At 49.5% G+C, this 14,961-nt stretch overlaps 1 protein-coding gene across 3 annotated transcripts; it reads right to left on the reverse strand.

The window, feature by feature from the left end:
* Positions 1 to 810: 810 nt before the first annotated feature.
* LOC133360555 (four and a half LIM domains protein 2-like) lies at positions 811 to 14,698 on the reverse strand. Of its 3 annotated transcripts, none has more exons than XM_061579348.1 (7): positions 14,522 to 14,580; positions 9,799 to 9,851; positions 6,386 to 6,558; positions 5,098 to 5,272; positions 3,887 to 4,056; positions 2,504 to 2,690; positions 811 to 1,839 (listed from the first exon to the last, which is right to left on the reverse strand). In XM_061579348.1, the coding sequence occupies exons 2-7, from the start codon at positions 9,827 to 9,829 to the stop codon at positions 1,688 to 1,690; spliced, it is 888 nt and encodes a 295-aa protein (XP_061435332.1). In that variant the 5' UTR covers positions 9,830 to 9,851; positions 14,522 to 14,580; the 3' UTR covers positions 811 to 1,687. The 3 variants fall into 3 exon arrangements, with proteins under 3 accessions (XP_061435332.1, XP_061435334.1, XP_061435335.1); XM_061579350.1 differs by lacking the exon at positions 14,522 to 14,580 and adding an exon at positions 8,689 to 8,753; XM_061579351.1 differs by lacking the exon at positions 9,799 to 9,851 and having other exon boundaries at positions 14,522 to 14,698.
* Positions 14,699 to 14,961: the final 263 nt, after the last annotated feature.

Raw genomic sequence — 14,961 nt, forward strand, 5'->3', positions numbered from 1 at the left:
GGTAGGTCCTGGTATCAAGGACATGGGCTCGCATCCGTCACTATGTAGTCCAGCTGATGTTCTTGCTTGGACCCGGCATGCATCCATGATGTTGTGCGGATGCGCCGATGCCGGAAGAGCGTGTTGGTACACACAAATCTATCAGCCTCCTACCGTTGTTATTGAGCTGATCTGGCCCATTTCTTCCAATTACTCCAGACCAGGTGCCAGCATCATGACCAACTCGGGCATTGAAGTCACCCGACAAGATGACTCTATCCCGAGGGGCCACTTTAGCCAGCACCTGTGACAGGAGGTCATAGAAGGCATCTGACTCATCGGCCTTGCCTGCATCCCTCCACGGATGTTTGTCTTCGGTGGGGGCATGAGTAACCCCGACCACCACTCCTCGCCTCCGGTTGATGGGAAGGCGAGCCCAAAGTAGCCTGGGGCTTACAGCTTCCCACACCTCACCGCCACGCTCCCACGCCCCCTTCATTCTTTTATTCAGAAGAGCCACTCCCTGTTGTTTAGTAGTCTCCTGCCCCGAGTATAGGACTGTCCACCCCTCATAGTGGCAGGAGCCAGAGCCGGTCCACCGGACCTCCTGAATACCACAGAGATCCAGGCGGTACTGGTCCAGCTCCCCACAGAGGAGTGGCAGCCTCTCCTCTGCAGTGAGCGTTCGAACATTCCACGTGGCCATCCGTAGTGGTTTTTTTTTTGTTTCTGGAGGAGCCCCGAGGGTAAAGATTCGATCTCCTGGCTCCGCCAAATGCCCCACACACCTACACACACACGCAACTTGTACCGAGACACAATGCGACCACAACACTTTCCAAAATTTATTCACCCAAAGCTAGTTTCTTTTTTGTTCACTCCACAAAATCCACACGCACACACGCGCGCGTCGCAAGCGGGGCTTGTTCTTGGGGTTTTCACAGAGGCATGCCTTCTTTTATGCTCATGCAAAGAGAGAGAGAGAATATATAACGCGCCACGTTATCCCAACAACAACAACATCATCACTCCCGCCCGAAACCCCCCCCCCCCCGGGGATTGAGGCTGGGGGGCTAGTGGAGGAGACACTCTCGTACACCTAATGTTGGATCGGAAGCCGCTTTGGGGAGGGTAGTGAGTCCGTACCCCCATCCTTCTATCCCCCCCCGCCTTGTCCCCCGCTTCTCATAACCCGTCTGCAGTGTTCCACGGGGTGCGTGTATGTGTGTGTCTGTGTGTGCGTGTCTGTGTGTGTGTATCTGTCTGTGTGTGAATCTGTGTGTGTCTGTGTCAGTCTGTGTGTGTGTCTATGTTTCTGTGTGTGGCTGTGTGAGTCTGTGTGTGTGTGAGTCTGTGTGTGTGTCTGTGTGTGTGTCTATGTGTGGCTGTGTGTGGCTGTGTGAGTCTGTGTGTGTGTATATTTGTGGTGACGATACCCATCGGTCATGCAGCCCCCCCTCCCTCCCTCTTTAGAGACCCACAGAGGCCCACACAGATTAGCACGGTTGGCTATGTACGAAAGAAGTTCAACACCGAGACCCACAGACATGGGAGGGTGTCGTGGGTCTTGTCGCGACACGGTAGCTGGGTAGATGTTAACTACCTCGCCCGGTATACAGGAGGTCGTGGACTCGATCCCGGGGCGGTGGTGGCGATGGTGTGGGGGTGTGTGGGGTGCTAGGGGGGGCTGGGGGGGCTATTTTGGAGTTCAGAGGTCGCGGCCGCAGTCGGGGCACAGGATGTCGTCGCGCTCGGTCAGGAAGCCGCGACCCACCAGCGACACGGCGCAGCGCTTGCACGTGAAGCAGTCGTCGTGCCACTGCCGCTCCTCGAACGAGATGTACTTGGCACCGCCCAGACCTGACACCGCGCGGTAGTGACACGCGCAAAGGGAGAGAGGGGTGGAGAGTCAGAGGGGGAGGATGGGTGGGTGGTTGGGGGAGAGTGTCAGGTGGCAGACATGGAGAAATCCTCATGTTTTGTTCCCTCTATCCTTCTATTTTAGGAACGAAACATGACGATGCCGGGTGTAATGACCGTGTTTTTGTACCGTTTGATGTTGTAACGTTCTTATTCTGTGCCCCTACTGGAGATCTGCGAACAAAGAGCTTTATAACTCTTTGGATTCCTCCTTCAATATAAACAAATATTCTGAATTCTGATGAGTGGGTGCATGGGGCATGCAAGCTGGCAAATGTGAGCGGGGCGGTGTTGGTGAGTGGGTCGGTGGGGTGTGCGAGTGGGGTGGTGTTGGTGAGCTGGATTGGTGAGGTGAGCGAGCGGAGTGGTGTTGGTGAGCGGGTCGGCGGGGTGAGCGAGCGGGATGGTGTTGGTGAGTGGGTCGGTGGGGTGAGCGAGCGGGGCGGTGTTGGTGAGCGGGTCGGCGGGGTGAGCGAGTGGGGCGGTGTTGGTGAGCGGGTCGGCGGGGTGAGCGAACGGGGTGGTGTTGGTGAGTGGGTCGGCGGGGTGAGCGAGCGGGCCTGTGTTGGTGAGCGGGCAGGGCAGGGCCCTCTCGTCGCCTCACCGCTGATGGGGCTGGCGCAGGCGACGCAGCGCTTGGCGTAGAGTCCCGAGAAGCACTCGAGGCAGTAGGGGAAGTCGTCACGCGACGTGAAGCGCTGGCCCGCCAGGGCGCGCTTGCACGAGGTGCACACGAGGCACTCGCGGTGCCACGGCCCGTCACGGTACGTCACGCCACCCGCTGTGATGGCCTGGGGAGGGGGGGGGAAGGATGAAATCCATACCTTATCAGTACCCTACCTTATTACAGACCAATTCAGACCTTATTGGTCACCCCGTGCTCCTTATAAATCTCAGCGTTCGTCCTACAAAGTCCCATAAGGGAGAAACACAAACAAATAGGCAAAAAAAAAAAATTTGGCCGTATTGAAATGGCTGTATGCCGTATGGAAATTCAATTTCCCTGTACAAGAATACGGGTAAACCGTATGGTTTGACAGGTATGAAAAACGACCCCGACAGCATCGGGAAAGGAGAGCAGGGGAGAGACACATAGGGTGATTAAGCTGAAACTATTGAACTAAACTCTCTTTTTACTTTACCAGGTAAGGCCCCACTCAACTGCTATGTGGTTCTTTTCCGAAGTGACCTGGCGATCACAAGTGATAGCTCAACGAAGCGGCATATCGTCATCACGTGGACATTTCTAGCAGCAGACAAATACTCTAAATGCGTGACGTTGATTCCAAATGTGGAGGGGAAAAAAAACCGAAAGACCCGGAGAAGATTCCACGCGACCACGGGGAGAGATGCAAACTCCAAATATAAAGCAGGCATCAGGGCCAGGATCGAACCCATGAACCTCCTGCAAACCATTGCGAGGAGATAGTTAACATATACCTAGCCAGATGTCCAGTATTTTACACCATTAATACGCCATTCGCATGAACCTCAAACCTTGTATACAAACCCGCCTTTCAAACTCAGTAATTATACTCGAGAAATCCAATCAGCTATAAAGCTATTTTTTACGAACAACCAGTGGTTTACACCGTTGATATCCCCCCATTCATTTACCATGAAACACAAACCCTCCAATATTAAGTGGACTTTTCACCATTAATACGCCATTCCCATGAACCACAAACCTTGTATACAAACCCAGATTTCATAAATGAGAATCTGTATTTATAATGCCAAAATCCGATGAGCTATGAAGCTCTTTTTCGCAGACGTCCAGTAGTTTACACCGTTATAACCCCCTTCCCCCCACCCCATTCATTTACCAAGACCCACAAACCCGCGAATACAAAGTCGACTTTTCAGAATTTTGAACAGGAAGTGTGAGTGGCGGCGGCCATTTTATTTTATGCCGCTCAACTACGTTGCTAAGCGACGCCCTCCCGTCCCGCCCACCCCCCCAATCTCCTCCCCCCTCCCCGCCCACCTTCTTGCAGAGGGTGCAGTGCTGAGCGAACTGCTTCTCGTAGCACGGCACGCAGTACTGATCCTTCTCGCGCGGCACAAAGCTCTTGCTGCCGATCGGCTGCTGGCATCGGGCGCACCCGAAGCACGTCTCGTGCCAGCTGCTGCCGCGGAACTCCATCTTGCGCGTGCCTACCGGGTTGGGGAGCAGTGCCGAGTTAAGCTAGTGCGGGACCCGTAGCATTTGTTATAAAGGCGCCCTAAATAATAATAATAAACACTTAATATTACAACACATTTTTAACTTGCACAGTAAAGTTATTGTATTTTTTCATTTGTTATACAGCCAGATAATAACTTAAACACCCAATCGTTCATAAAAGTTGAATGCGGTATAGTACTACTAGCAATAGAGCAAGTGCAGAATTACTGAACCGGAATAAATAGCTTGAAAGCGTTTAGCGCGGGGCCCTTGAAAGTGCGGGGCCCGTAGCATTTGTAGATACTTTTTCCACGAGGATAATCCGGCACTGGTTGGGGGTTCGGAGGGGAGGTCGATGGAGGGGGTGGTGGTGGTTAAGGGGTTGTGAGCAATAAAGGATTGGCGGTCGACGTTGATACTAAGATTAAAAGAAAGAGTTTATCATGGGATGTCCTTTGCCAGTATCAAAATGATTCCTTGCCAAAGGTTTCTGTTTGGTGTTTTAAAATCTTAACGCCTGTTTTACTGCCAGAAAGGGTACAACCTATTATTGCGAAAAGAGTTAGTTGAATAGATTAGCTTAACCACCCCACGTGTCTCTCCCCTGCTGCCTTCCCCCAACGCTGTAGGATCGTTTTTCATATCTGTCAACCCCATAAGGTTTAGCCCGTATTCTCGTACAGAGGAAATTGAGTTTTTAGGTCCATACGGCATACATCCGTTTCAATACGGGCATAAAATAAACAAATTGTCTTTCTCCCCTTGTGATGGGACTTTGTAAGATGAACGTTGAGATTTATAAGGGCACGGGGTGACCAATAAGTTCAGAATTAGTCTGTAATAAGGTAGGGCACTGATAAGGGGTGACAGGTATGCATATTCCTGAACGGGAATTGAACTTGGGGTGCCTGGTTCGTAACACAGTGCGCTAACTGCTACACTACCGCTCCCCACACGTACACTGCACACACACGTGCACACATACACACGTACACACACACACGTACACACACACGTACACACTCACGCACCGGGCAGCACGGGCTTGTTGCAGGCGGCGCACTTGGCCGAGTATTGGTTGGCGTGGCATTCGGTGCAGAGGAGCTTCTCATCGCGTGCGCTGAACGCTTTATCGGCGAGAGAGCGCTCGCAGGAGGCACACTTGAAGCATCCCTCGTGCCAGTGGCGGTCCTTGTACGACAGGTCCTGTCCAGGGTGGGTAATGGTTGGGTGGTGGAGGGTGGAGAGTGAGTGAGTGGTGAGGGGTGGGTGGGTGGTTGAGTGGTAGGTGGTGGTGGGTTGGGGGGTGGATGGAGGATGGGGGGGGTGGAGGTGGGTGGTGGGTCGTGGGTGGAGGGTGAGTGGTGGGGTTGGTGGGTGAGTGAGTGGTGGGTGGGTGGTGGTGGGTTTGGTGGAGGGTGGTGGGTGGGTGGAAGTTAGCATCTCGCCACAGCCTCGCCCCGAATGGTTGTGTTCAATGGCGGAGCCAAGATTTTCAGGTAGGGGGGGCAACCCCTCCAGCAATGAAAAATGATAGGAGTTGTAAGTAAGGACTGTTTAGACGCCGCACCAGGTACTCATTTGAGGCTGAGCAGACCTAGGGGAGGAGGCCCAGAGGACCGATTCAGATAATCGTCACTGGTGGTGGCCGTGAGCGGGAATCGAACTCGGATCGCCTGATGATTTTGCTTGTAATCACCAGCGAAACGTCACAGTACTCCAATTGTAAATATTGTGGTACACAACCGGTGTGTGCTTAAGTAGTAACGAATCGGCACGTTTTGTTAACGTGGCAAACCTTACTAAATGACCGTGTGGCGAGTTTAACGACATATTTATAATTACATGACCTAACCCAGGCTTTCGCGACCAATGAATTACATTGGTCGCGAAAGCCTACATGCTTTCTGTAAACTATAAACAATTTTTCTTTTACGAGGTAAGGCCCACTGAGCTATGTAGCTCTATTTCAGAAGTGACCTGGCCTTCCAAACTGATAGCTCAACGAAGTTGCTTATCATCATCACGTGAAATGTATAGCAGCAGCCATATTACTCTAAACGCATGACGTTGATTCTCAATGTGGAGGGGAAAACCGGAGGTACCAGGAGAAAAATCCACGCGACGCCCGGGGAGAGAGAGAGACACGCAAACTCCAAATATACAGCAGAAAGCGTCAGGGTCGGGGTCGAACCCACGACTTCCTGCATACCAGGCGAGGTAGTTAACATCTCCTAGCCACCACATGGCCGCCCTCAATGTGTCCCAGTTGAGCACCGCCCCCTCCCCCGAAAACACGTGGGTAGCCTTTGATTTTACCTTCGAGTCGCAGCCAATTGGCTGCTTGCAGCTCTCGCAGGCGTGGGTGTAGAGCGTCTCGTAGCAGCGCACGCAATACGGGTTCTCCTCGCGCAGCACGTACTTCTTGCCCAGCAGAGACTCCTTGCAGTAGTGGCAGTCGTAGCGTTCCGACGCCATCTTGATGACGTCACCTACGGTTCAAACAATGGCGTCGCACGGCGCCACGTGTGCGCAGCACGTGTCACTTAAGTCCAAGTGCAATGTGCAAAAGGCCCTGCCGGGTGTGCCCCTTTACTCAATGCGGGTCAGAAGAGGACCCTTTTGTGTTGTTGAGGCTTTTTTTTGTTGCAAGGAAGAACTCATTACTTTCTAAGAATAATTTTCATTCCTTTAAAGCTGATGCTTTACAAACCAAACGAGGTTCTCGTTTAAGACTGAGTCGACCTCGGTTTTTTTCCCCCTCCACGTTTGGAATCAACGTCATGCGTTCAGAGTTATTTTGCTGCTGATGTAAATGTTCACGTGATGATGATGATGGTAAGCCACCTTCGATCAGCTACTATAATTTGTAATGACCAGGTCGCCTCTGAAAAAAGAGCTACTTAGTAGCTCTATAGGGCCTCATCTGGTCAAATACAAATTTGAAATAGTTAAAAAATTAGTCGAGGCCAGACCGGTTCAAATATTCACTGCTTGTCGCGAGCGGCAAACGAACTCGGATTTTGGAGCTAACTGCTGCGCCACCGCTCCCTGCGTAAAGTATGGTCTTTGAGCAGCAGTGGATTGACAGAGAGACTAATTGGCGTACATTTAAAGCTGAGCTGTGACGAATCGTCACCTACATTTAGGGGGAGAGATAGGCTCTCACTTTCAGTGAATTGACCATAATATCCGAAGGGAAGGGGTAACCTTAGATTCCATACCTAGGCCACATAGACAGGTATTGAGTGTGCATGTGAATTACTATGTGGACACCGGTGTCGATTATGTTACGTGTGTACGTACGTATGTATGTGCATGTGTGTGCATGCAAGTCATGGAAACGAATGATGGCATTATGAAAAATAAGAATAGGTTTTACCCTCGATGGCAATAAAACAGGAGTTGTGTTAAGACGTTCAAACACCAAATATATGAAACCTTTTTGCAAGGAATCAAGTCTGCATTAACCACACACAGGACTTGTGGTGAACATGCAACCATGGCTCTGATAACATATGCATTGTCCTCGAAACGAATTGGCCTACACGAGATATAAGCCAACTGATTGGCCTACATCAGTTTCGAGGACAATGCATAAGTCATCAAAGTATGTTCACCACAATTACTTTGTGTGGTTAATGTAGTACTATATTCACGTGAAATATATCTATTTGTTGTTTTAACATCTTAACACCCGTTTTATTGCCAAAAAGGGTAAACCCTGTTCTTATTTTTCATACTTTGATACTGGCAAAAGGGTCCCATGAATGATGACATATTAGTAAATCAGAGCTGCAACAACCGACTAGTCACGAAACATTACGGAAAAAGAGTTTTACGGCCGATGAAACGTCACTGATAGTGTTTATCAAACCAAATCCATTGTCTTAGGATCTTTTGGAGTGGAGGTTGGGGATTATTTTTCGGTGCGTTTGACTGATCCTCAATTTTAAAAAATGACAATGTATATTTCGCACCGTACGTAACCAACCGTGCTTATCGGTAACCTACAACAAATAGAGCACGAGTTTAGTTATTGAAAGTTTTGCCGCGACTCATAGCGTGATTTTAAACGGGGCCAAATCTCCCCCCCCGCCCCGCCTTATAAAATGTGTTAATTCTCGATTACAAACAACAAACAAACAACAGAAAAAACTCGTGCGGTTATTTATCAAGGCAACGTCAAACGACACGTAGACGAGGCGGGAACGGGGAGAGAGGTGGGGGGGGGGTCATTGCAGCTCTCACATAGACGTGCTTCTACAAAAGGGGCAGCCAAAACGTTTGGATAATGAATCAGATGTGCGCATCATTTAGAGCAGTGGTTCTTCTTCTTAACCTAGGAGTGCATCTCGCACTCCCCCCCCCCTTTCTGGTGGGGGGGGGGGGGGGTGCGAGACATGGCCAGATCTTTTTTTAAAGGTAAATCATCAAAACACAAATTAAGCGCGGGCCACGTAAGTGCAACTTAGTTGCATTGAACCCTATATGCATTAACATTACACTGTGTTTTTACGATTGAGAACCATAGGGGTGCAAGGCTGCGGTCCTGGTTAGGAACTACTGCTTTAAAGTATGATCGGGTTAAGAGGTGCCACGGTAGGCTAGGAGATAACTACCTCGCCTGGTATACAGGTGGTCGTGGGTTCGATCCCGACCCTGACGCCTGCTTGTCAGGTCGCTTCTGAAAAATAAGTTCATACCTCAGTGGGATTTGCCTGGTAGGATGGGGATGGTTTCGTTGTATTTGTTTCTGTTTGGGTGATTTGTTTACCTTTCTTGTACTTTGCACTGCTATCATGTGTTTGTACTGTTTGCTGTTGGGACGTTCAAACCCCGTGTCCCTACCTGGACATGTGTGAAAAGAGCTGTTTCGCTCATCGGATTCCTCCACTATTAATAAAGATTTTGATTTTGTATATTTGGAGTTTGCTTGTTCTCCCCGTGGTCACGTGGATTTGTATTCAGGTTCTCCGGTTATTCCCCTCCACATTTAGAATCAACCTTACGCGTTTAGAGTATTTGGCTGCTGCTATAAATTTCCACGTGATTATGATGATGATATGCCGCTTCGTTGGGCTATCATTTGCCAGGTCGCTTCTGAAAACAAGATACATAGCAGCTCAGTAGTGGACCTTGTACCCACCTGGTAAAATAAAAATAAATCGTTTAGTTTGAGTTTAGTTTCAGGTCGTCTTAGATGGATACCACTAACTCTGACCAACTTGACCTGACCATCTAATTAGACTTTCGCTCGTTCTCATATGGGCACCACCACTCGTAACCTTCTTCTGTCCTTATCTTCTCACGTCTTACCGGAGACATTAGTGCAGCCATTACAGAGATCCGTCTCGTCTTAACTACTACCCAATCAATCTTGATTTGAAGCTTTCGTGACTGCAGGAATCCATACTCTTTGCTCATCAGGTGGGACGGACGCTTGTGTTGCGCCCAAAAACGTCGTGATTTATTGTATTTTATACCTACGTGACTTTACCAAAAGAACCAAAGAGTATACTACCCAATCCTACTTGTTTAGCACCTTCTGAACCAGGTGAGAACCCCATGGAGACCAATCGCCTCTTTTATATATTTAAACACACACAATAGGAGGGGGGGGGGGGGGTAATTAGTTTAATGTCAAATGTTTTGACTGCCCGGTGTATCTACGTGTTGTCGTATATGAATGTTAAAGTGTGAACCGTTAAAGCGTTTGAATAGGCACACACAGTAACGGAAGTCCGATCCATCCGCCGCCATCTTGATGACGTCACGCCGCCCCCTATAGAAACACAGGGTAAGTGTTTCTGCATTTGTATAACTTTTTTTCGTAACTTACTCTCATCAACTGCTGTATATCTCGACTTCTGTTACGAGTGCCGAGGTCATACCTGTCAACCCCTTATCAGTGCCTTATTACAGACCAATTCAGACCTCACTGGTCACCCCGTGCCCCTCACAAATCTCAACGTTCATCCTACAAAGTCCCATCGCAAGGGAGAAACACAAAACAATTCTACTAAATTTCCCTGTACAAGAATACAGGTAAACCGTATGGGTTGACAGGTATGCGATGTTAACCACCGCTGTGGCCGCGGCTACTCGGCTCACGTTTCATTGACAACGTTTGTTTGGTGACCTCGCTGCCTGAACCGCACAATCGACGCAAAAGAAGACTCAACTCGACACATTCGTCAAAAGCCGCGCGCTCGTGCGTGCACGCGTGGTCTTAAAATAGGAGGAGAAGGAAATATAAATATATAAAACAGGCGACGTTCCAGGGCAGTGGCCATTTCGCATGACATGTTGGCAGCAACGTTCGCAGCACGTGTGCCATGAAGAAGTCACATTCGCCGGGAACGTCGCCTCACAGTGCCGATTTATCGGCGGACGCGTTGAGTTTTCTTTTTCTTTGGGGGGGGGAGGTGGTGGTGGTGGTGTTATTGAGAGGGGTCCACGTGGACTCGTAAAATAAATTCAAGTGGCTCGTTGTAGCAGGGCGACGTGAATTAATGTCTCCCGTTGAACGTGAATATAAATGAATGACGACGTCTCTGAAGGTTGTTAGGGGGGGGGGGTGTTGTTGTTGATGTTGTTCTTAGTGGGATCTTAGTGGTCAACTCTGAGGCATCTGCCAGTCCAGTGGTGGTTTGTATTTAATTTAACATTCAAAGCTTTTGGTGGAGCGGCGATTGAGAATGTTTCTAGAAAGGTTGTTGAGGTCAAAACGTAGTAGGGCTTTGCCGACCAATGTTGTCCATAATAGAGGTTTTAGTTTTTTGGGGGGGCTTAGATCGCGTAAATATAAACGTGTCGTTAGACCCGCAGCCACCCGATGCAGCCGAATTCGTAAGGTTTGTCACAGTTCTGTCTATGGCCTGATGATGCTGCTTGTTGTTGTTGTAATTAGCAGCGAAACGTCACGGTACTGGAATTGTAAACGTTGTAGTGGGTTTACTCTCCAACACACAACCGGTTAATGCTGAACTAGTAACTAATTGGCCACGTTTTGTTTACGTGACAAATCTTTGCTGTGTAGGGTGGTGATGGCGCGTTTAATGCAACGTTGATATTTATACGATGTAACCCAAAAAACTTCTCTATTACTTGATTATTGCTCTGGTGGCGCTGGTACTAATTCAGATGCTAATGATGATGCTGCTGATATATATGTTTGTCGACCTCCTTTCGCACTGTACGTAGCCAACTGTGCTAATTAGAGGTGCGGGTGGAAAGACAACACTCCCTGGGGCTGCGAGATGTCCTTTCTGGAGGTACGAGACATGGCCAGATTTGTTTTTAGAAGGTAAATAATCAAAACACAAATTAAGCAGGGGACACGTAAGTAACAACTTTCTTTGTTTCATCAAACCCTCTACGTATGTATTAACATTTTAATTTGTTTTAACCATTGAGAAGCAAAGGGGTGCAAGGCTGCAGTAAAGGTTAAGAACCGCTGGCCTAGAATGATGACTTAAAAGCGGACAGCTCCGAGCAGCTTCCTAATATCGGAAGGGGAAGAGCGTTCCAGACGGCCGCCGAAGCAGCGAATCCGAAAGCGCCACGCAATTATGCGGAGGCCGACCGTCTTCCTTCGATGGCTTGAGCCTAAAAAGCCACTGCTGCTGCTATGAGGATATTAAGGGAACATCCCTCGAGATTCGTAAAACATTTCTAAATCTGGAGAGCACACGTTCTTTTTTCCTCGTCATTTACCCTCCCCGTGGGGCTACGCGAGATGCGTGGTGTCGATAACGAAGCAGGATTATCGGTGGATTACTCTCGAGTCGCTGCGGTTACGGGAGTCGGAGGTGAAGGTTAGGGTCAGGGTCGTGTTGACCTGTCCAGCGGCTCAAGGCGATGGCCGTCGCAACGACACGTGGCACGCACGCGACACGCAGAAGGCTATGCGCACGTGGGCAATACGTGCATCCGTAACACGTGTGTGTGTAAATTTCGATTTAAAGCTTTCGTGACTACAGGGATTCATCTTCTCGGTTCTTTCGGTAAAGTCGTCACGTAGAAGGGAAGTAATAAAATAATAAAAATAAAACTTAATAAAATCATTCTCACGACGTTTCGGCCACAACACAAGCAGCCGTCCTCAGGTGAAGACCAGGTCTGTCGGGGAGACAGCGTCAGACGCTTTTTTTTATTTTATTACTTCCCTTCTACGTGACTTTACCGAAAGAACCAAGAAGAGGTGTGTGTGTGTTGTATATGCTGTATGTGTGTGTGTGCTTCTGTGCATGTGTGCTCACTAACAGCACTTGCTGTAGCAATTAGCGCTACGCTGCGCTATGAACATGGCGACCCAAGTTCGATTCCCGCTCACGGCCACCAACACCAGTGAGGATTATTTGAACTGGTCCTGGGTCTCCCCTAGATCGACTCAACCTCGAATGAATACCTGGTGCGGTGTGTAAACATCGCCACTGGGGAGACAAAGGCGGTCGGGCGTGGTGCTGGCCACCCACCCCCTCGTGTGCCGTTCCGGCCTTCATAGGTGCTGCTCGCTAACAGCACTTGCCCCAACAGTCTGTTAAGGCTATACGGGGGATCTTTGTCTTGTATGTGTTGTGTATGTGTGTGTGTTGTTTATGTGTGTGTTGTGTGTGTGTGTGTTGTTTATGTGTGTGTTGTGTGTGTGCAAATGCACAGCATCCATTTAGCGCAGGGGTCGGCAAACCTGCGGATCCTGAGGGGGGAGTCCAGTTTTTCCATGGAAGTCCAGTTTACCATGGGAGTCCAGTTTTTCCATGGAAGTCCAGTTTACCATGGGAGTCAAGTTTTTCCATGGAAGTCCAGTTTACCATGGGAGTCAAGTTTTTCCATGGAATTCCAGTTTACCATGGGAATCCAGTTTTTCCATGGAAGTCCAGTTTACCATGGGAGTCAAGTTTTTCCATGGAAGTCCAGTTTACCATGGGAGTCAAGTTTTTCCATGGAAGTCCAGTTTACCATGGGAGTCCAGTTTTTCCATGGAAGTCCAGTTTATCATGGGAGTTAAGTTTTACCATGTGAGTCCAGTTTTACCATGGGAGTCCAATTTCAATGGGAGTCCAGATTACCATGTGAGTCCAGTTTTACCATGGGAGTCCAGTTTTACCATGGGAGTCCAATTTTCAATGGGAGTCCAGATTATCATGTGAGTCCAGTTTTACCATGGGAGTCCAATTTTCAATGGGAGTCCAGTTCACCATGGGAATGGCTTCGTGACCGTTATTTATTGAGGGACCACCACCGTCCCCTCGCATTCACCACCACGGTGCATTGCCCGCTCTTTAAATATTCAGGGGGAGGGGGGGTTTGGTTATTTAATTTTCCGACCCCCGATAGAATGCTCACTGATATTTGTACGCACACACACACAGCCAGCAAGCAGTGTGCATGCATATTGCGAGCAGGATACACACACACACAAGCATGTACTCACGATGTCGTTTAAAACACGTGGATTCTATAGACAAATATCCCCCCGTATAGCCTTTAAACGGACTGTAGGGGCAAGTGCTGTTAGCGAGTAGCAGCACCTATGAAGGCCGGCACAGCACACGAGGGGGTGGGTGGCCAACACCACGCCCGGCCGCCTTTGTATCCTCAGTGCCGCACCAAGTACTCATTTTGAGGCTGGATCGACCTAGGGGAGGCCCAGGGCCGGTTCAAATAATCGTCACCGGTGTTGGCTGTGACTGGGAATCTAACTCAGGTCGCAGGGTTCGTAGCGCAGTGCGCTGACCGCTACACTACCGCTCCTCACTACTCAAATATACACACAGATAAACACAACCACATATGTACACATATACACACGCCATATATAAAAAGACAAAGATCCCCCCTACAGCCTGAACAAACTGTAGGGGCAAGTGCTGTTAGCAAACACCTCTGAAGGCCGGCACGGCACATGAGGTGGGTAAAACAACGCCCGGACGCCTTTGTCTCCCTAGTGGCGACGTTTACACACCGTACCATGTACTTATTTGAGGCTGAGTCGACCTAGGGGAGAACCAGGACCGGTTCAGATAATCGCCACCGGTGTTGGCCGTGAGCGGGAATCGAACCTGGGTCGCCAAGTTCGTAGCGCAGCGTAGTGCTAACCGCTACACTACATAGCACACACACATAAAGACACACGCATATACACACGTACATACGTGTATACATAGTAATGCATATACACACACGTACACTATACACACACACACATATAAGTACAACACACACAGGTACATGCACGCATATGCACACGTGCAGATACATGCACACACATTCAAAACGCATTCATACGTACAAAATTTCGCGCACGTGCGCCATATATTTCCTACGAATAGGCGCATGCGCACAAGCACGCGTGCTTCGAGCACGTGGTCGCCGCGTGCAACGAACACGTGATCGCCGCGTGCAACGAGCACGTGGTCGCGAGTCGCAGTGACGCGTGTGTTTTTTTACCTGTGACGTCACGCGCTTTCACACCGCGGCTCCGTCTCGCTGTGTCTCGCGCGGGCTCCTTCCCGAGCGCCCTTTTATCCTCTCCCTCCTCCCCCGCGTCGCCTCCCCGCCCGCCTCTCGCCTCGCCCCTAAGAGACGGAGTTGAGATATGGAGTGCCTGGGAGGGAGGGAGGGGAGGGAGGGGAGGGGAGGGAGGTCAGGCAGGTGCCTTCGCCTCTATGGTGCTGGTAGCGCAGCAGCAGGGGATCTGGTGATGGGTTTTTGAGGGTGATTTGTGTTTCTTGTTGGTGTCTATGAACACAGTAACACACAATGTGACTAATGTTACACGGGAAACCCGCGTTATATATTTGATTAAAAAAGGGAGCACATAAGCAAACAAAAAAAATACAAAAAAAAACGACATGATGAACGAAGTAAAGTGCCGACAGAACGAGCAT

The sequence above is a fragment of the Lethenteron reissneri genome, chromosome 69 (genome assembly GCF_015708825.2).
Source record: "Lethenteron reissneri isolate LAM-NWPU_2019-01 chromosome 69, ASM1570882v1, whole genome shotgun sequence".
Classification (NCBI taxonomy): Eukaryota; Metazoa; Chordata; class Hyperoartia; order Petromyzontiformes; family Petromyzontidae; genus Lethenteron; species Lethenteron reissneri.